Source organism: Artemia sp. Qi Xiang Cuo, chromosome 9 (genome assembly GCF_049724085.1).
Source record: "Artemia sp. Qi Xiang Cuo chromosome 9, ASM4972408v1, whole genome shotgun sequence".
Classification (NCBI taxonomy): Eukaryota; Metazoa; Arthropoda; class Branchiopoda; order Anostraca; family Artemiidae; genus Artemia; species Artemia sp. Qi Xiang Cuo.
The window spans coordinates 73152542-73175440 of record NC_142802.1 but is presented as its reverse complement, the minus strand read 5'-3'; the positions used below and the strand labels follow the sequence as shown (position 1 = coordinate 73175440).

General features: G+C 35.7%; 2 protein-coding genes across 3 annotated transcripts in view; both read left to right on the top strand.

Annotated features, from left to right (window-relative positions):
- The first annotated feature begins 6846 nt into the window (after window positions 1-6846).
- On the top strand, window positions 6847-15904 carry LOC148949011 (FERRY endosomal RAB5 effector complex subunit 3). Its single transcript, XM_089094862.1, has 2 exons — window positions 6847-6939; window positions 12173-15904. The coding sequence occupies exon 2, from the start codon at window positions 12190-12192 to the stop codon at window positions 13762-13764; it is 1575 nt and encodes a 524-aa protein (XP_088950988.1). The 5' UTR covers window positions 6847-6939; window positions 12173-12189; the 3' UTR covers window positions 13765-15904.
- Window positions 6855-22899, top strand: part of Sema2a (Semaphorin 2a) — a 508917-nt gene continuing 492872 nt past the window's right edge. Inside the window, exon 1 of one of the 2 annotated variants that reach the window (XM_089094861.1) lies at window positions 6855-6939. The gene's annotated coding sequence lies outside the window, so the exon portion shown is untranslated. The remainder of the gene's footprint in view (window positions 6940-22899) is intronic. The other variant, XM_089094860.1, reaches the window with a different exon arrangement.

Here is a 22899-nt window from a genome sequence, read left to right as displayed (position 1 = left end):
AAAGTTCCGCTTTTGTTTCAGCCAATCGTTTTTAACAAAAAAAAACGGAATTATTTAATAACATTCAGTTGTGATTTTATGATTTCCGCTTCTATTTCAGCCAATCTTGTTGAACAAAAAAAAAACAAAGGAATTATATAATGACCTTCAGTTATGGCAATTTTAATAGTTCCACTTCTGTTTTGTAAAATAATAGTCTAATATGACTCAAAATATTTAACCCAAATAATTCCCTAAAATGCCTAAAAAGGTTTCGCCCCAATAATCCCAAAAATTCCTAAAATGGTTTCGCCCAAATAATCTCTAAACGTAATTTCAGCGTGTTCCTTTTGTTTTGACATCCCTGCGCTGTCACATTTGAAATTCCTAGGAAACCCTTTCCTGCGTTAATCTCTTCATCTCTAAGATCAAAACATTCGCCTCGGAAACAATTCTCCTTGATGAACACCAACAAATCAATCAACCTTGACATCATCTGTCAGACATTAATAAACTTCGCCCGGAAACAATTCTCCTTGACGAACACCAAAGACATTAATAAACTTCGCCTGGAGACAATGGACATTCTCCCTAGCGTGCACCTGGACGAACAACAACAACAACAACAACATTCTCTGAAACGTGTTCTCCCTAGGGACTCTATGCCCATATATGGTGCCCCCGTCGGACTGACAGCACAGGTGTTCTCTCTAGAGACTCTATGCCCATATATGGTGCCCTGTTCGGAGATACATTCTTTTGATAACCGAATTTTGTACTGATCGGACCTCCTGACCCGTCTCTACTCGCCCCAGCTGCGCGTGGCGGCGTAGTGACACTTTGGCGGCGGTCGACCGGGCCTCTCGTCGGCGGTGTTCGGTCGATCCGCCGGCGCGGCGCCGGGGTCTAACCTATACTATATGTATACAATGGGCAAAGTTCAAAACTTACAGACCTTCCCTTGAGGACTGTGGGGAATTAAGTCATCCTTAGAGACATAGTTTTTAGATTTTTGACTATGCTGAACAAAATGGCTATCTCAAAATTTTGATCAAGTGACCTTAGGAAAAACATTGGCGTGGAAGGAGGCCTAGCTGCCCTCCAATTTTTTTGGCCACTTTAAAAGGGCACTAGAAATTTTAATTTCTGTTCGAATGAGCCCCCTCACGATATTCTATTGGGTCGACACGACCACCCCTGGGAACAAAAAAAAAATAAATAAACACGCATCCGTGATCTTTCTTCTCGCAAAAAATGAGAAATTCCACATTTTTAAAGATAGGAGCCTGAAACTTCTACAATGAGGTTCTCTGATACGCTGAATCTGATGGTGTGATTTTCGTTAAAGTTCTATGACTTTTAGGGGGTATTTCCCCCTTTTTTGAAAATAAGGCAAATTTTCTCAGGCGCTTAACCTTTGATAGGTAAGACTAAACTTAATGATACTTATATATTTGAAATCAGCATAAAAATTTGATTCTTCTGATGTATCTATTGGTATCAAAATTCTGTTTTTTAGAGTTTCGGTTACTATTGAGGCGGATCACTCCTTACTTACAGTTCGTTACCACGAACTGTTTGAAATTGGTTGTCTCCTTCTTATCAAATAGATCGCAGGTTGTCAAATACCAGAATCATTATTTAAATCCTCTCCGTGTCCACAATGGCATACCCCAAGTACTCTGCTAGGTCTCCTCCTTTTTTCAATCATGATCAACAGCCTCGCAAAGGAATTTCCTGGTCGATGGAAATTTGTTGATAACCTAACGGTTGTTAAAAGTTTCTTCGGAAATTTAATAAGCGACCCTATGATTATCCTCAATGAAATTGGAGGCCAGGCCCTGGACTTAGACATGACAGTAAACCCTTCTAAGCCCAAGATAATGCCGATTTGTTTCCTCAAATCCTCGCCCGGTTTTCTTAATCCTATACGTCCTGAAATTTCTGAATCGTCATTTAAACTACTTGGCGTCACAATTTCTTCAAATTTAAAGTGGGATGTCCACGTTTAAGACAGGATCCATAGAGTCAATGTGTCTATCGCCCTTCTTAAGCTCCTAGAGCAATTCAGTGTCCCCCCTTCCTACTCCTTAAGGATTTACACGTCTTTTGTCTGCCCATAAAATCTAGAATATGCTTGTCCAGTTTGTCACCCTGGTATCTCTCGCGAAGAATCGGAAAAAATGGGTCAATTCAAAAAAGAGCTTTGCGAATAATTTTCAAAGAAGGCAATGTGCCATACTCTCTGCTCCAAAAAAAGCTAGTTTGGAAACCCTTGAGAGAAGGAGAGTTTCGTTGTGCCTCCGTTTCGCAAAAAAAGGCAATAACAAACCCTCGGACGGCAAGTATTTTCCCCAAACGTCACTATCCATCCGAATTACGGGCGCCTTGAGCTGTTTCTGAGCCCTTCCCTATTTTGTCCCCCATTCCTTGCGTTACTTCCAGATACGAAAGAGCTTTTGTCCCCTTCATTACAGAAAAAATGAATAAAATAGCCCACTAGTTTCTTTTCTCTCTCCCTCTCTCTCTCTCTCTCTCTTTTTATTAGCTGATGGTGCCCAGGTTATTGCTCTCATTTGCTTGCCCCCCCCTATTTTTTTGTTTTGTTTCCCTCATAATTTGTATATAGTTTATATTTCCTTCTCTCTTTTGTGTTTACTTATTTATTTGGTACTAGTGCATTAGATGGTCACTTTTATATACTATGCATGGAAACCAGTCATGCAATGACAGACGAAACTCGGCAGAGACCGGTTATTTTCAAAGAGACCCCTATTAAGAAATGGAATGCAGAGTAGTTTTCATTGCGTTTACGATATTTAAACTGTTATTTTTGGGGTTTTGGGGGGGAGGTACGTAGGTTAGGTTAGGTTACGTATTGAATATATGCTATGCTTTACCCCCCCCCCCTAATGTTTAAAGATATAGCCAAAATTTGTTTCTAAACTGTTATATATTCATCCCATTTTATTTTATTTTGTTAGCATTAACAAAACTTGACTTTTTAGAAGTGACCATCTAATGCACCAGCACCATTTATTTTTGTCCCCTTCCCCTCCCCCTCTTTCTTGACCAGTTTTTATCTTTTTAACTCTTTTATTGACTTCGTGTAGTTGAATTATTGACACTTTTTTAGTGTCCCTTTTAATTTATAGGCATTTATGTCTGCTTTTTTTTGTATTTATTCGCTTATTTTGCCCCCTCCCGCTTTTTTAGGTCCCTTTTAATTCTGTTTCTGATTTGAATTTGTATAAGTTTGTTTTGACCAGTTTTTATCTTTTTAACTTTTAATTGACTTTTTACAGTTTAATTATTGGCTTTTAAATGATTGTTCATTATGATTTTTCTTTTTTGTTGTTGTTTTTTGCATTTTTGCCAGTTTTAGTAGAACCATTTATTTTGTCGACTCTGAAGTCCGAATTTGGTCCTTTGTGGGCTTGTGATAGAGAGCTTTTTGAAAAAAAATATCTTATCTTATCTAAAAACTTCTTTACAAGATAGGATTAGGTCTAGCAAAGAGTCTCTTTATTAAAATGCTATAAATGTGCATCAGCCAAAAGTTGGTGTTTACCCCATTGAATGGAGACACTTTTAGTTCAGTCAGACTTTAGTCAGATGTTCCCTAATTTCGAAGGATTTTGGTTGAGATACGCTAGAAAGCTAATTCCAAGTCAAGTAGTGTGGATTTCAAAGCCTCATTCAGTTAGGAGGGGGGTACCGGTTTTGAATCTCCACCCCGGAATTTTTGTCCGAGTCATGAAAACTTAACAACATATATATAAACCAATTTTTTATGTGTTTTTAAACCCATCCCCCCCCCTGAAACAAAAATCCTGGATATGCCCTTGGCGGTTTGTACTGCAGATATCTGTGTAAAATTTTAATCATCCATCATGATTAAAAAATATCAAAAAAAATCTATGACAAAATGTATTCATACACATTAATTTCAAAATTCTCAAGTATATTATTGTACAGAAATCTGTCATCTTTCTATAGGGATAAGATTTATTATGTCCCGCTTATTTTTAATTTAACTCCTGACTAGAATTAAAAATAATTCATTATTTTACAAACGCGGAACAGAAATGATTATTGGATAGAGCCATCCCCCCATTTTTTATTCGGTGGCGTGGAACAAATTTCAGTCCAAAAAATCAAACATCACTGATAATAATCGCGGCGGGGAATGCGTCCAATGGAAAGGGAAATTCCAAGTACTAGCTATATGCTAAACCTAAAGTTTTTTTTCAAGTAATTTGTTACTTACATACTCGAAACGAAAGTTTCTTCTTCTACGTTGACTTAAAAGAGAATCTGAAAAGGAAATTTCAAACATTTGATAAAACCCTGAAGATTCTTTTTTCAAATAATCCATAACTTACTTACTTGAAACGGATGTTACTACCTCCATGTTGACTCAAAAGAGGACCTTAAAAAGGGATGTATAAAATATTATTGTTGAATGTGTTGTTGTACTTTTATCCGACTAGTACCTTTCTCTTCTAAAGATCGCAAAAAACTGAAGTGAAGCGAACATTACTTCTATAGGTATAGCTTTCTTTTTAATATGACGTCATCCTATCTTATGAGTGCATCTTGTAGAGAGAATGTGACGTCATGTTTTCTGTCAAATAGTGGTAGTAATTAGTTTGTGATATATTTCTTTGAATATGACGTCATCAAATTTTGTTAATACATCATATAGATAGTAGGCCTATGTGACTCAAAATAAGTGTCCTCTCTTGCTCTGGCTTGAAACGGATGTTTCTTCCTCAATGTCAGTACAAAAGAAAAATTGAAAACCAGAAATATGAGATATTAGTTTAAATGTAAAATGTACTAGGTTCATCGAACAGCTTGGAGCTTATTTGCTCGAAACTCGTTCTTTACTCCATAATAACTGAAGTCTGAAAAAAAAAATATCACACAATTTTTGTCTGCACAATTTTTTTTTTCAAATAACCTTTAACGTTTTTACTCGAAACGGAAATTTCTTCCTGTATGTTAACAAAAAAAAGGAAACTGAATAAGAGATATTTCAGATGTTACTCATATGCTCATACGCAATTGATGTTTACAAACAATTTATTTATTTTATTAAGTACTCGAAACTGAAGTTTCTTCCTCTGAAAAATATCAAAAATTAGTCATACGCTAAAGTAAAACGTATTTTTTTCAACTAATTTTCTAATAGTTTTAGTATTTTTTAAGAAATATCAGATATTGGTTTTATCTGAAAATACAATAGGTTTTTCAAACAGCTTAGAACTTATTTTCTGGAAACTTATTTCATTCTCCCCCCCCCCCGGGTATATCTTTGGGCTGAATACTGCAATTTTTACAGATTTTCTAGTTTAAACTCTGAAAAAGAAATTCCTCACAAAAATCTAAAAGCTTATCTGTAAAAAGAATCTCAGAGATTCAATCAGGATCGATCAGCAGAGATTCAATCAGGATTTTGAATTTGAAAATGCTGTATGGAAATGTTTACTTCTCGTATGTGTTTTAAATCTAACAAATTTAAGAAGAAGACCATCATTTTGGTTTCAGATGCATTTTCAAATTTTGCGGGTCGATGTAAAAAATTTCCACATATTCTTATTATCCTATTTTATAATACCTGTAATGGTTTTATATGCATTCAAAAGGTATTTATATAAATAATTGAGCAGTAGTTTAAATAAGAAGTAATTAGAGAGCTAATTTTTTGGATCTTTAAATCTTAGCTTAGCTTTCAGCATTAGCTCAATCTCATTGTGAAAAGTTCTTTATGCTGTTGTAATTCAAATTTAATGGTACAGCTCGGTAATTTTTCTGAACTATGCTAACAATTATTTTAAACTCATATTTTGATTTTTTAAAATGACAGCGAAATGAACCAAATTATAAATAAGACTGTATTCGTTCGGACGAAAAGCATTTCTGGGTTCTTTCATCAAATTTTCTCCATCTAAGAGTCCACCAAATTAGATTTCTTGTTGTTACTTTATAGGGCACTTATGCATTATGCGGTACCCATCGCTTTAGACTGTACAAGGAAATATTAATGGAAACCCGTCAAACGGGTATTTGCAAGAGATAAATTGATCACAAAGCGTGGTTTCTTACTGAGTTTACAATATTTAAACTGTTTTTTTTGTGCTTTTAGGGGGGGGGACGAACCGAGGTGTGGTTAGGTTCCGTATTTAATATATGCTTTACCCCGCCCCCACCCCTAATGTGTAAATATATAGCCCAAATTTGTTTCTAAACCATTATATATTCCTATTTTATTTCATTAGCAATAACCAAACTTGACTTCTTTCGTGGGTACCGTATAATTTATAAGGACCCTTTATAGTTTTAACTTGATTGGGTGGCACAATTATAATTGGTATTTTACCCTAATCGTCGTTTGTGCAAAATAACGACTGCTACTGATAACAGCTCACTGGAGCATCAAGCCACCTGAGGCCCATTCTCACTTGTCCTCCATCTCAGTCTATTCAAAGCTTTTCTCTTTAGCCCTCTCAAGAAGTTCCAGCTTCCCACCCTATTTTAGGATGTTCTCCTTTTCTTTTGGCCCTAGATGGGGGGTCAAAATGAATCATCTTTGACAATCATCAGCAGGAAGAACGGTTATGGTTTCATCTGAAATTAGCAGCATTTTCTTTCTGCGTGCATGCGAACTTAAGGAAAAGATAAAATCTCAGTTTATGTTGTGCTGGTAAAATAACATTTTCGTGGGAGCGTATTTTTCTTCCACAGGGAGCGGTGTTCTTTAAAATTGGTAATGTGCTCAGCTTTTAAATAACGCCACATATTATTAATTTTTCCATATTATAGATGGCATGCAAATTATCCAAAGTGAATTGTTTGTGGTTGTTTTGAATAGGCAAAAGCTTTTGTGTTAAATAAAAGGGAAAATTTGTTGGATAAAATCTATAAATCAAGCCAGCTCCTAGTAATTATAAAGAGGTTAGTTCAAAGTAGTATTCTATAAACGCAGATCATGATTTTTGTTCTAGCTTTTCAATACAAGCTCAGAACGATTCCATCTTCTTTTGTGTAGCCTACTGATATGAATAGGCTTACTTATTATCATTTCTGATTGCCTAGACTCAAGTATTACTTCTTAGCATAGGAAGATCGCATAAAAAATGGGTATGCGTCTAGAGAAGGAAACATGTTAAGAAATCACTTCATAATAGACTAGGTTAGGCTAGCTAGGCTATGCAGAGTAATTTTAGCTAAATTTTTTTATATGCAGGCCTACTATACTTTACCCCCAACCCAATCCCCTAATGTGCAAATATATAGCCCAAATTATATATTTCCAATGCATTCTGCCACCCATTAGGCTAGCCTACTTGTTTTTTTCTGGTTCTTGTTTCATCACAGTTGTAGCCTAGCCTATCTATTTACAGATACATGGATTTATTGGATTTATTTATTTACAGATGAAACAAGAGAAATGCATTGGGAGGATAGATGGGAAATATATATCCTAATTTCAGATATATATTTGCACATTAGGGGGACCAGGGCTATGAAGCCTAGCCTATAGGCTAGCATGGCTACATCAAAATATGTTAACTACAATTATCCTGCATATTATGAAGTTTAAATTGTTTTCTTAACATAGGCTAATTCTGGTAAAATTCTACTTTAGCTACTTTTGGCTTTCTTTGAAAGGGGTTAGGCCTAGGTAAGGAAAATGAAACTTTCAGAGACAAGTCTACACACTAAAATATGTCCCAGGAAGGTATTTTGAAGTACCTATCTTCACTCCTTCTCCCTCTAGAGGGTCCTGAAATTTGCCTAGATAACAGGTCTACAGCCTAGCCTACCTATTGAAATTTTGACAAAAAAATATTTTACCTTAATTTTTGGTTTTTAGTTTATTTTTCGGTAAAATTCTACTTTAGTTACTTTTGACTATCTTGGAAAGGGGTTAGGTTAAGAAAATGAAACTTTCAGGGATGGGTCTACAGGCTAAAGTATGTCCTGGGAAGATATTTTGAAGTACTCACCTCCACTCCTTCTCCCTCTAGAGGGTCCTGACCTTTGATGACCTTTAAAAATATGTGAGGTATAGAAGTGAAACCTTGCAAAATAGATCTTCTGCTTAAATGAAGTACAATAAAATTGTTTTCAGCTTCACAACTTTGCTCAATCCCAATTTATAAGGTTTTAAAGATATGCAAATACATTTCCTAAATTTTGAAAATAAACTATTTATATGTCTTAAAATTCTGCTCAAATAACTGAAATTGCATTTTCAGAGCTAAAACCAGAGAAAAAGAAACTGATAACTGAAAATTAAGGTAAAATGTTGTTTTTTCAAAATTTCAATGGGTATAGACCTGTCATGTAGGCAAATTTCATGACCCTTTAGAGGGAGAAGGAGTGGAGGTAGGTACTTCAAAATACCTTCCCAGGACATACTTTAGCCTGTAGACCCATCCCTGAAAGTCTCATTGTCCTAACCTAACCCCTTCCCAAGATAGCCAAAAGTAGCTAAAGTAGAATTTTACCTATTTTTCTTTGGCTTTAGTTCTGAAAATGCAATTCCTGTTATTTGAGTAGAATTTTAAGCCATATCAATGTTGTTTTTTTTTCTTCAAAATTTAGGAAATTTATTTGTGTATCTTTAAAACCTTATAAATTCAGATTGAGAAAAGTTGTGAAGCTGGAAACAATTTTGTTGTACCGTACTTCATTTAAGCAGAAAATCTGTTTTGCAGGGTATCACTTTTATAAAACACAGATTTTTAAAGGTCATCAAAGGTCAGGACCCTCTAGAGGGGGAAGGAGTGGAGGTAGGTACTTCAAAATACCTTCCCAGGACATACTTTAGCCTGTAGACCCATCCTGGAAAGTTTCATTTTCCTAACCCTTTCCAAGATAGCCAAAAGTAGCTAAAGTAGAATTTTACCAGTGAATCATATTAATGACTGTTTTTGTAAGATTTTGTAAATATTGTGGTGGAAAGGTAATTTTTGTGTGAAATTCTTTTTCTTAACCAGTAATCCAGAGCCTACAATATACTCTGGGTAGGTCTTTCTGTTAATATGGGCTGTGGAAGATTCTATAACTGACAGAGACAAAGTGGACACACTAGTTGATTTCCTTTATTATGTTTTTTTCTAAATAATCTAATCAATTCACTTCCAAATTCACCCCCCCCCCCATGCTGGCTCCATATATAGCCTTTAATAAAGTTTTCTAGTACTGTTTTTTTCCATTACTTTAGTCTAGGCCTAGTCATATGTTGGACTATAGCTTCTATATTAAACCAGTTATCTTCTCAGTCTATAATTTATTTGTTTGTGTGGTTGAGTAGGTATTATGCTAACCAAAATGCTGGCCTTATGCTAGGCCTGTATATAGGACCATCAGGGAGGGGAGGGGGTGCAGTTGCAAATTAAACAATTATTGTATTTAGAAAAAGCATAAAAAAGAATAGAGTAGCATGTTCAGATTGTCCCTATGTTAGTTATAGAATTTCATGTATATTTAATTATAATTTGAAATATTTATCTCCACCTTTCCTCCTCTAAAGGGCACTGGCCTTTGATAAACTTGGGATTTTTAAAATGAAATTCTCAGAATTAAATATAGACACAAACCCAGCAAAAGCATTTCCAGCCTCATAACCCTACTAAATCCTGATTCAGGCTATAAATTTTATATAGAATTTGGAAAAATGGATCTGAAGTTTGTAAGAGAGAGAAAAAACAAAAAAAAAACAATCATAATATGGCTTAAAATGTACTCAATTTATTAGAATGGTAATAGTCTAGGGAGGGACTCATCTGGAGGAAACACTGTAATAAATAAAACATTTGTTTTATTTGGTTCCCCAATTGACAATTTCCAAATGTAACACTAATAATACATTCCTCCCCATTGTCATCCCAAATATAGCCCTAAATTATATATTTCTGTGGTTTTTTTTTAAAATTATTTGATGTGTTGTATGTCTTTATTGCTGGGTATTGGTGTGCATAATTTGTCAATGGGAATTCATTGTAAAACAATTCAAATCAGTAAACAAAAAAACAAACTATTTTAAGATGCTGATTATAAGTGGAAGGAGACATGAAAACCTGATTAGTGGAAACATCGGCACTTAAGTATTATATTGACCACACTCAAGAAGTGAAATTAATTAAAATTAAAATAACTGTAACTTAAACTTAAAATAATGTTTTCTGTGCAACAGAAAATCTATGAGAAAATTGGAGAATTGGTCATACAGTGCATATGGATGAAACCTTGTTCTCAAAAACGAAAAATGATTCAGGAAGAATCTTACTGCAACAGTTGGTGTTTGGTGGATTGTACAGGGAAACTGGTGGCAGATTTTTAGTGAAAGTAGAAAGTCAGAAAGTCTCCTGAAATTCAACTGAAAAAGTCAGAAAAAAGTAGAAAGTCAGAAAGTCAACTGAAAAGCAGAAAGTCTCCTCCAACAAATTCAGCTAAACATTGAACCAGGATAAACAATCATTTCTAATTGTTGGAGGGTTGCAACACACTGAAGTTGGAGGAAGCAGATTTCATACAGTTGACTGTGAACTGCACTAATGTACAGAAGTAAATCAGCAAGTTATATTTAAGGCAAATATAAAGAGCAACATTAAACCTTGAAGAAGATAACGAAAATAATTAAGAATAAGCAGAGCTCCATATCTTCTACCTACTGTTTATATTGATTAATTTAAAAACAAAAAGTTTTTGAAGAAAATCAAAGGGCTACATTTAACCAAAGATGAGCAGAGTTAATATCAAATAATAATTCAATAAACAGTTTTTTTTTAGTTTTCTTTGAAAATACTTTTTGAATGTTCCTCAGCATTGTTTTTAAATTGAATTGACTCAACGATTCTAAATAGCAGCTGTATTATAAATAGTATTTTAAAACATTCCCAAGTTAAAGCAAACACTATTATGTTCCTTAGATTCTAAATGGCTTCAAAAACAGGACTTAACAAAAGCTTTGTATTGCATTTAAGCAGCAGATGAGCATTGATTAAAAAAAATTCTTTTACAGTTTAATTATTAAACTGATAGTTTATAAATCAAATTTTGATATATCCAAAGTCTTTTATGTCTTATTTTTTTTACTCATGGTTTCTTGACTGGAAAACACTGCTCCTTCTTTGAACGTAACTACAGTTAATTCTTTCATGGTTTGGCTCCTTTAGCCTTGTTGGGGCTTTTGTGTGTGTTTTGCTGTGCTGTTGAAGTTAGCTATGGTTTTGATCCAACAAATCATCATTTTTATTCTGATTAACACTGTCATGTAAAACGTAGTAAAATGAAGAAGTAAAAAGATAAACCTGTTCATTGCTCCACTGGGGTACTCCCCCCCCCACAGCTAATGTTTTAAAATTTTGTTTGTTTTACAAATTGAAATGTACTTGCAGAAAAGTAAATTTTTTAGCAATTCAAAGCTCCTTGCCTCCCAGGAAAAAACACTGATATCCCTTTTAGAAGTTTGGCTTGGACCAATACAATTTAAGATGTTCATGACTTTCCCTTATTTGTCCATTTTCTATCTTGGTTATTAATGTTGCAAATAATCTATCTTAAATGTTTATTTTGGATTAGGTTTTAAGTATGTGTGTTTAAAAAAGAATCCAACATATCAAAATAAAATATTCTTACATGGTCAACAAGACAACAAAAAAAAGAAGAAAAAAACAATCCAAGGCTATTGGACATTATTACTTCAATTATTTGATACAGAATGACTACTAATCTTCTATTGGGCTGCAATGGGCTGAGAGTAATGGGCTGCATCAGAAGGGAAAGGGATAAAATCTATAGGAGGGGTTGGGGTTAGTACAACCAACTGAACATTGAGAATACAGGGTTATTGAATGTAATTGAAAGTATTCGTAATTGGCGAAACTATCCCTCCCCCACCTAAAAAAAAGTATTTTTTTTTGAAAAATGCCAAGAGTGAACAAGTAAATTAATTTTGAATTTTTATTTGCAAGTACAAAAAAGCTGCGCATTCCTCCAAGTGATTTAAAAAAACCTGGTTTACTGACTTGTTTGTCCCTTTGTCAGTTAATGTCCTCTAGTTTGATACAATGTGAAATCTTATTCAAGTATTTGCATAGGTGTTAATCAGACTAAGAATTTGGGTTGTTGGAATGCAATATCAATAATTGTTTTGCTGACTTACTGCCCTTTGCAGGATATTGGCAACACAGCATGACCATACATACATTTGGGTTTTCCTACAAGGCTAAAGGAAAGGAGGAACATGTCAACGTTGAAGTTGATCTACCCCTCGCTGTTACTTCGAGACAACTTGCTTTAAGAGTAATTTATACAAAAAATTTGCCACCTTATGTTGAGGATTCTCTTCAAGAGAAAATTGATACATTCTCTTATTGTGAATCTGTTCAAGCTTCAAAAACTAGAGCATCCGAGTTGATAAAAACAAGTAAAGAAGATATCGGTTTCTGTAATGATATGATTGAAGAGTGGATCCACGCCTTTGAAACTGAGACTGCAGACTACTGTGTTAAGAAAGTTGTTAAGGCTGAAGACTTTGTTGCTGAAATTTATCATCAGCTTGTTCATTCACCTGCATACCGGGAACTGTTGATGCATGAACAAAATTTTGCTATTGAATATGAGGTTTTAATTGAAGAACGTGATGCTGAACTTCAGAAAATGTGTGATAGTCACGCAGAAGAGCTTGCAACTGCTTTGGGAAACCTGTCAGATATTCATATCAGCTCTTTAACTGCACAACAGAATGAAGCGAGAGATCTATTGGAAGAGGAATGGAAGGCGAGATTAGATTCTTTTCTTAAAGAGCAAAGGACACAATTACATAAGTGGCTACTTGCTATGTCAGAACTTCTCCAAGTTGGAAATATGTCAGGGATTGATGCTCAGAATAAGGAGTTCATTGATTTTACTTCAGCTGATGATATTGAAGTAACGCAGCCTACACGTTTGCAAGAAAGTTTTACCATTCATTTAGGATTGCAAATGAAGCAATCACATAATTTACGATTAATTGCGGACGATGTCATGAACTTTTGTCGATTGCCTTCGAGAAATGGAACTTCAATAAGTCCCCAACGTTTACAGATGGCAATGTCATTATATTCAAACAATCTTTCAGGACTCATCCTTCTTGCAGACAATTCTTTATCTCCACAATATGGAAATCTTCGAAAACTTACTGCCATCTGTACTCGATTGCCAGAGTTGCACTTTGAAACCATCGAGGAACAGTTGGAAGATGCGCTACGACTATCACTAGATGGCTCTGAATGGAGAGAGTTAAAATCAGCAGCTAGAGAACCTATTAGTGCAGATTCGAATGGTTATTGCCCATCTAATGGCGATTTTTTTGTTACAAAACATTCCAATCTGGCAGACATCCATGTGATTTTTCATTTAGTTAGTGATCCAAGTGTTGTGAGTAGTGATATAAATTCACGTAACGCAGTAATTTTAGGAATACGGAACATTTTGAAATGGTCCTGTATGAATGACGTTAGAAATTTGACACTCCCTCTTTTTCTTGTAAATGAATTGGATAGCTCTATGAACTCTAATTGGTGTTTGCGTCGGGCTGAATTAGTTTTCAAATGTATAAAGGGGTTTATGATGGAGATGTCAAGTTGGGGAGCTAATCATGCGCAGACGCTGCAATTTATCATTCCACGATCCATAGATGAAATTATGTTTGCTACTCTTTCGGGAATGCTTACCAATATCTTTAGAGTATCAAATCCCTTAATTTTTTCAAACTCTTCTAGGTAATGTGTAAAAACATGCCTTAGGTTAGACACGCACGTTGGAGGGGGTGACTTTTTGCCTTAAAAAAATCCCAAATTTATTATTCGCCCATTTCATATTTTTTTTGTAGTTCACCAATCAAAGAAACAAAACTATATCATGCATGCCTGTCTTATGTTTTAGGGAAGTTCAATCCCTCTGTCTTCCAGTCCTACCCAGTTTTGTTTGATCTTCCTTTTTTTTGGTAACAAATAACTCTGGTTTTGACAAGAAGTTAGTTACTAACTATATTGCTAGTCATGACTATGCGTTAGGTGTACATAGGTGGTTGGTCAGGCCATACGACAGACAAGAATTCTTCAGAGGTGATATTGCTCCGTAAAGCACGGAAGTTGTCTTTATTATCAACCAAAGTGCGAAAACTCTGGAAAGGATGTGGAGCCAGCATTCTTATTTTTGTTCTTTTTTAAAACAATAAGAATAAAACTGCAATTTCTAAAAAATAATTCTCCAAGCTTTCAATGTGTAGACATAAATCCTACCCTAAAATTATAATCAGGGAAAATAAGTACAGATAAATCATATTATTTCTGTCCAACCCAAGAAAGGGCGAAAATTAGACTATAAACATCTTATGTATAAGACCATTAATATTAAACATATTTTATAAGAATGTAACATGACAAAGTAAGTCGCCAGTGACGGATATTTCGGCATTTCAATTTCAATTCAGTTTATTCAAATAAAAATAAATCATAACACAATAATAATAAAGATCCTGGAAGCGAACTTGTTGAGGACCATAACAACAAAAAATTGAAAATGAAGAAGAGTAAAAAAAGAAAAAAAAGGAAGAGAAAACATGGGTAAATTAAAGGAAATTGATTAAAATCTTAGAGAATTGTAATATCAATTTTAGTAACATTGTTATACAGCGTGCGAAAACTTGTGGATCGCTCGACACTGGAGGGTATTATATTCCATTGAATTATTATATTCAATTATATTCTATTGAATAAATGGGGGATCGCTGGGCGGAACTAGAGACACACTTGGGGACAATGAAGGAACGGTTGGATGAACGGAGACAGAGGCTTTCAGAATTATTACAATTAAAATAAGATAATAATTGGGGAGGAAGATTTTTTATGGTAAGAGGAGTATAAAAGGGATAGATTTAATTTTTTGATGATTTGTTCAAAAGGGATAATACCCTAATTGGAGTACAAGTCCTGGGTTGGATATAGTTGTGGCAGCTGAAAAACTGCTTCGACGGCCCAGTTTTGGGCAGGTTTTAATTTATTGGTAATTGAAGGATAAGTGTTGCCCCAAACAGATCCGCAGTATGAGATACATAGGTAAATAAAAGAGTAATAAAGGGTGACAAGGATATGAGGAGGAAGAAAATAATTCACATGATATTATTTAATCCCCCTCTTCCTGTCGCAAGATTATGGCTCTGATGTAGGAAACATGTGTTGCAAATGATAGGGAGGAGTCTGTGTGGACACCAAGAAACTTGGCAACTTCGACCTTCGGGAGGAGATTGGTGGAATTTTTTAAGCCAAGTGCTTGTTGAGCTTCATTTTTTTGTAAGGGTTTCAAAATAATACAACCTGACTTTTCTTGCTGTTAATGGTCATGCAGTTAACGAGACACCACTCCTGTACTCTATTCAGAAGGATTTGAGTAGAGGTAACGACGGATGGTAAATTAGGGCCGGTGATGAAAATTTGACTCCATGATTTCAATAGATTTGAAATGTTGTTACAGGTCTATATAATGTTATTTCTCTAGGTTAGTCCATCTAACAAGCAATTATCCTTCAGAGACAATATGGCTCCATAGAGCAAGGAACTATCAATGGCTCTATCCTCAACAAAGTGCACTAAAAGTCGAAGGGCTCCCTGATGCCAGTATTTTGAGACACTTACCACGCTCAGACCATGCAGAAAGGGCTGTCAGGTCTGTTGCTGCTAAACGAAGTCAGCTGCAAGGGCATTTCGTTTGTTTCAATTTTGTTTGGTCATTAGTTCGACATGCAAGGCCGAATCCAGGGGCAGGGTTAGGGTTTTTGAACCCCCCACGAATTTTTTGTCTTACTCGTAAAATGTAACAAAAATAAACAAATTTTTGATGTGTTTTTTACCCCCCCCCCCTCCCGAACAAAAATCCTGGATACGAACCTGCCCACATGCTTCGGTTATTCCTTGGGATGGGGTCATCAAAGAGAAAACCTCTCTTCTTGTCTAGGTGCTGGTAGGCTTTGAGTCCTTAATTTTATTATTGATACGAATTCTGAGTGGTGTTGTTGCGCAGCGAAATAAATAGAATCATCTTTGCAGAAAAAAGAAGTCAATAGCAACGTACTGTAAGACTAGTTTCAAACTGAAAAAAAATCTGTATTTTGCTTCGGATCTATGACACCGCACACAGTGTTTCCACTTATCTTTTCGAACAATCTGTAAAATCTTGACAATTTTCGGGAGAAAATCGGGAGATGGCTCTCAGGATTAGGTAGAATTTTCAGTTTTTTTGTATTTGGTATTGAGTTTTTGGAGGTGTTCGAGCGATTTGAATATAAAGTACCACATTGTAAATGTTTGGAGTGCATATTTACTGGAGCCAGCTGCAATTCCGGAAAGAAAATTCGTCGATCAACGTTGTCAAACATGACAAAAGGAAGCAGCTAGAAGCTTGAAATGTATTTAATTTTGAAACTAAGTGCAGTTATTTCATTCAGACTCTAAAGCTGTTTAATTAAGACATTTTTCTTCATCGACCCCCACTCCCCCCCCCTTTCGTATTCCACACGACAGCCCACTAAGTTCAGGACGGGGACAGAAAATCTGGACTAATTACAGACACCAGGCCTTTGACCATTGAGTCTGAGTTAAGTGGATAATTTTTTTTTACCACCATCCCCAGAGGTATTAACATATGATAAAGAGAAAGCGCAAAGTTGCAGCTCATTAGTATTGATATAACTGAAAAAAAGTATAAAAAATAGCAAAACTTTAAGATATATATACCGCATTACAAGGCCGTATCCAGGGGGGGGGGGTTACCCGGTTTGAACCCCCGCCCCCCGAAATTTTTGACTGGCTCGAAAATAAGTCGAAAATTAGTAAAACCTAGGTAAAAATCAGTAAAATTAGTCGAAAACTGAGTCAAAAATTAGTAAACCCCCCCCCCAAAAGTCGAAAATTAGTAAAACCCCCCCTGAACAAAAATCCTGGATACGGCCCTGCCGCATTACATTAATAATCTGTGTCTATCGGATGGCTTTTTATGTGAGCAGCCTCCTCTGATCATGCAGTAGCTCAGCTGTGCTGGCATACGCTACTACTCCTTTTAGCCTCTTTCTGAGGGGCTGGTCAACCGTCAGTGTGTCTGCTGTAACTCCGTCTCGTTTCATTTCAAGTTTCGTCTGAAAATGGCAAGCAAAACAAGTATTGTAAAATTTTTGCTAAGTTTAGTTTCCATGGTGGTCCTTCGCACTCAAAGCCGATTTCCAGTAATCCATGGCTTTCAGAGTCACTGTTTTATCATCATTGGCACTATCGGAATGCTTCTGCCATTCTTGGTCAATGGCACTTCTCGACCACTAATTGTGTTCGTTTTCATCCTTTCTTCGCGATTTTATGTTTTATAATACAATGACAGGCCCTGGTGGACTGTATTAGTCACTTTCTGCTTACCCAATCTTACGTTATCAATAACATTCTTATGCGGCATATTTTTCAGGAATGGGACCAACTCGACAACCAGCAAAAATTATAAATTGCTTTCAAAATGCTACAATATTTATCTCTATATCTTGAGCTGGGACGTTAGATGCAAACTCCTTCAGTTTTATAGAGCAACTGCAGAAAAAGTATAATTTTTTCATATTTCTTTAAATTTGTAGTAACTTTGGATTATTATGAACCTACTGAATCAGCTGGATCCACTTAGTACTAGTTCCCATCTTCTTGGTGCAAGCCAACACCTGTGGTTAGTTTATGAATTGAAAATAATAAGTTAATTACAAACCTTGAAGGTGTTTAACTGATCAAAAACATAAATTCAATTCAACCACTGTTGAATGGATAATGGGCAATGTTGATAAAAATGGCAATAAATTCCAATCGCGCTGCCTCATTTGACTGGGACATTAGGGAAAGTCTCTAAAGAAAGACCACAGACAACAGCCAGGTAAAAAAAAGAATGACCACAAAGTAAAACGTTCCGGGGATTAAGTTTTCTGGAGATTTTCGGGAGATTCGGTATCTTCTTTTATTGTCGGGATTTTGATTAGAAATTCGGTAGATCTCCCGAAAAATTGGGAGAAGTGGAAAAACTGACCGCACAGAAGCCCAGTTATAGAGCTGGATTTATAGAAAGGCCCAAAAGGGTAGTATTGCGCCTTACAAGACGTTGTTCATTCTTTTTTTCAGCAATCACTTCTGGTTTTAATGAAATTTTAAAATCATTATTTTGAGTCATAAATTCATTTTATTTGTTTTAGGTTTAGGCGTATATATTTGGTATTTTCCTTATGAAAATTAAGATTTTAGCCCTGCATAGGCTGTAGTTTAAAAATTGATGCGTTTTGTTATTAATCGTGAAAATGAAGTAAAAATTTTTTGATCGGATATGTTTTGGCAAATGAAGGGTGTGGGAGGGGGGGATTATCCTTCAATAACTTTTGACCTCTTAAAAAGGGCACTAGAACTTTTAGTTTCGAATCGAATGAGTTCCTTTCGAGGTTTCTACGACAACTCCTTTCATACGAAGTCCCTTGACAAAAAAAAAACTGTTCCCACATTACTCTAATTTAAGTTTGCTGAAGAATTGGCACCAAACCGGCTATCAGGAAAGACTCATTCAAAAACTATGTTCAAATGTCGGGTAAAGAGGGAACGCCTGGTGCTGCTACCAAGTACAAGAAAGTGAATGTTGTAGTGTGACTCGGGTATCTTGGTTCAATCATGTCTTTCCGGCTTACAATTTTTTTTTGAAAACAGATAAAAGCCTTAGGCCTCATTTTGTAAATAGGAAGTCACAAGAGTTTTTTTTGGGAGGGGGAATTATCTGACAATAGTTCAGATATCTTGAATTCACCTTATGATGTCGCTGGGTTGTTTTCGCCTGACAGAACTTGCCATGTTCTCTGAGGATTCAGCTTAAATTGAAATGGAAGCACTTCAAGAACCTATGGACGAATCTTCGTTGTAATTTACATGAATCCAGATTGTTTTCCTAAGATACATATCTAAAAAAGTAAATGTGTTTTTTTTGCATTTTACTTTTAAGTGTTTCTCATTTCTTAGTTTTTACAGCACATTAAAAAAACAAACCAAATGCAATTTTTTACAACGTTCAGGGGCTTGTCCTTGGAGATTGGAGGTAGCTGGATATTTTGAGACAATTGAAGGTAATATTTGCAATTCGTTAGGTTCTAGTTAATATATAAGAAAACAATGCAAGGAAATATCGATCCTTTGGGAGTTTTGAACAGCCTCGACTGACAAGGGACGGGTGAATGGGCGATTTTTCGGGGGGGGGGGTCAAAGCTGAAAAATACCGTTCAGGCCGTATTTTATTAAGTGAATGTACCTGCACGGCCTCCCTAAAGTTGCTCTCAGAACTTTTCAAAACATTAATTAAATAATTGAAAATTGCAGTTTTAATAATTTCAAGTAATGGCCTTTTTGTGGTCTGACCTCATCCTCGATTAAAGAAAACACACGAACCCATCCTTATCTTTCCCTACAAGATTTGAGTGTACTTGTGTAACTTCCGACTTCAATGTTCAGCCAATATCAATACTCATCCGTTTGTTCTTCGTTTCTCAAACTTATTATCCAAAAAAAAGTCCTGTAATGTTCTTTGAACTGATGCCATTCACAAATGGAGTCATTTTCCCTTGAGGGCAATCAGTTCTGGTTATATGGCTCATGCAAAGGGACTTAACAACTTTTTCGTAAAGAAAACAAAAACGTCTTTCTATTGTCGTGCCTCTATTTTCACTCTCATTTTCATAAAAACTGCAAAAAAAAACTGTTCTACAGAGAGGAAAGGAAAGTCATGTCGTCCTTTCAAGTCTTCCTAGTAGAAATACTGATAGTTAGTCCCTTGAGAATGCTCTATATCTTCTATTTTAAACTTTGTTGAAATAAAAAAGAAACTCGAGTTGGAGTCAGGGTTTCAAAGACAAATTATGTAAATGATAAAAAATACAGTAAGCTGGATTTGGGTGTCATTACCACTCATTGCCGAATCATTGAGAAATTTTAAACACTTCTAATTTTGCTTGGTAATGCTAGATGGCATTGGCTTACCAAGATGGCTTACCTAGATGGCATTGGCTGGATTACCAAGATGATTTGTTTTGAACTCCTAACAGAAGTATTGTTAGCCAATATTTTATTTTTGTTTTCTATTGTCATAATCTTCTATACTTTGTTCTTAAAAAACAGAAACAAATTAATGTATTGTATTCTTTGCTCGCACAGCGATGCTAGAACTAAACGGCGCACTGATGTGGTTTTGTATAAAAAAGGATTATTTGAAAAAAAACTACGTTTTCTAAAGAGTTAAAGAGGCTGAGTTACAAGGTCGAACCTTAAAACGTACAGGGATTAGGAGGCACAGTTGGGGGGTGCCGCCCCCAAACCCCCACTTTCGCAGCCTTTAAATAAAAAAAAGTTTTTTAAGCTGAAAGTAAGGAGCGACATTAAAACTTAAAACGAACAGAAATTATTCCGTATATGAAAGAGGCTGTGCCCTCCTCAACGCCTCGCTCTTTACGCTAAAGTTTTTATTGTTTAAAAAAAGAGTTGTGAGAAAGTCAAACTTTAGCGTAAAGAGCGAGGCGTTGAGGAGGGCACAGCCTCTTTCATATACGGAATAATTTCTGTTCGTTTTAAGATTTAATGTCGCTCCTTACTTTCAGTTTAAAAACTTTTTTTTATTTAAAGGCTGCGAAAGTGGGGGTTTGGGGGCGGCAGCCCCCCAACTGTGCCTCCTAATCCATGTACGTTCTAAGGTTCGACCTTGTAACTCAGCCTCTTTAACTCTTTAGAAAACGTAGTTTTTTTTCAAATAATTTCTGCACGTTTTTGTACAGTTTATTACTTACTATTGCTAGACTAACTGTTAGATGAATGTGTATTATTCTTTTATTTCTCGACAGGGTGTTTTAAGGGTCGACCTTGTAACTCAGCCTTTTTAACTCTTTAGAAAACATAATTTTTTTCAAATAATTTAAAAAAGAAACTGAGTTTTTTTTTTTAATTTAAATTCAGTATATAAAAAGTTTGATCTAACGGTGAATCGAACTCGGGTTTTCCGCCTGGCAGCGAGGAGTCTCACCACTACACTAAAGAGACATAATTGAAATTGTTTTTTAGTAACGTGATGAATCTTTTTGACGCAAGCAAAACTTGATATTTGGTTTTTAGGAAACAGGGAAGGAGTGATTAGATTGAGCTGACATTCCTAGGATAAGCTCCCAAGCTCCAGGAAAGCATATCGTCTAAATTTCCGCTAGATCAGATGACGTTAAAGGGGGATTGTGGTGGGAAAAATTAACATGGGCTAATATAGGAAAACAAGGTTTTTCGTAAATGTAAATTCGGGGGATAATTTTTTCGGTCTGAAAATATAAAAAGGCCCTAACAGGTCGAATTCTGCTTTGACTGATTCTTCATTCACCCGGATCCGTTGCCAACTGTGGCCTTTAGGCGGGGCTAAGAAAAAAAAAAGAAATGATGAATTTTAAGTGGCTTTATTTGGTTTTTTGAAAACAGGGAAGGAGTGATCGGATTGAGCTGAAATTTCGAGGATAAGCTCCCCGGGCTCTAGGAAAGCTTAACTTATAAATTTCAGCCCAATCGGTCAACGTTAAAGGGGGGCTGTGGTGGGAGGGTCGAAATTTCCGGCCCAGTTTACCCCAAGAAGATAAAGTCGGAGGAGGATGAAATTTTGCACGTTTCTTAGTTTGAGCTTGGGCTACAAAATGCGATTCCTGCCGTCTCTCTGCGACCTCTTGGACCTGAAATCGCTTAACATTGTGGTGGGTCGCCTCTTTATAGAGGCACAAGTGTGCCTCTTTGATAATGATTTTCAAGTAATTGTTTCATTCACATCACCTCTGTAAATTGTATAAGGCCCATCTGACGGAGGGGGGGGGTGTATATTTAACCCTTTAAATCATGAAGGATATAAATTTGGCCATCACTCTTATTTTTAACAAAACGGGCGTAGGGGATGATATAGATTTTAAACTATATACTTGTCTAGAATTCCTCGCCTCCTCTAAAGAATGGACGTTCAATTAGTGTGTAATATGCTTATGATCAGAACAGGAGTGTCATTTGAGTGTAGGCAATTCGCCCTTCACCTCCAGCCTTCTCCTTAGACTCCTACTTTTTTGGGGTATTTTTTTATGAAAAATGCCCTTTAAAGTATTTGTATTAAAACAAAAAAATGTCAACCCCCCCTTAATTTTGTAAAATATTTTCCCCACCCCCTTTCATTCTTGAATTGACCCCGTGAATTGGAATCGTTTCAATTTTGTTGGTTGTATTTCTATGTTGCTATCTATAGCTGCTTATTAAATCCACAAGTTCTTGCGTTGGGCTTGCTTTTTTTCAATGCTTTGCTCTCCACGTGTATAATTCTTTGCAGAGTTCAGGGTATGTATCATGCACTCGTAAATTTATATGGGGGAGGGATTGTAAAACTGAAAAAAGAGAAGTATGGAAATTCTAGGATATCATGGAATAAGTCTTAAAACCCCAGTATTTTGAAGGAATGGGCTAGAAAATTCTCTACCCTTGTGCCCTCCAATGGTTGACTACAGTTATTCAAAAGGTGTCTCGTTAAACGATACTAATTTTATAAAATGATAAAGAAACTGACAGATGAATTTCGTTTTAGGAATTTAAACCTTCAGTTGTGGCTTTGTTTAATTCACTGCTTGTGTTTTATTTAAACTATTTAATACCAGTGAAACGAACCTCTCTGACATTAGTTCTAGAGGCTCTCTCATAGATAAATTTAAAATTATAACAAAAAAAAAATACTTTCTAGTATTTTCAATTCACCCTCTCAGGAAAGATTATTTCGGGTATTATGATTCGAGTTCATTTCTTCGCTCGAGGGTTAAGC

Bases quoted from the DNA above. Each gene is read 5' to 3' on its own strand.
- LOC148949011 (XM_089094862.1), top strand. From the start codon at position 12,190: ATGACCATACATACATTTGGGTTTTCCTACAAGGCTAAAGGAAAGGAG.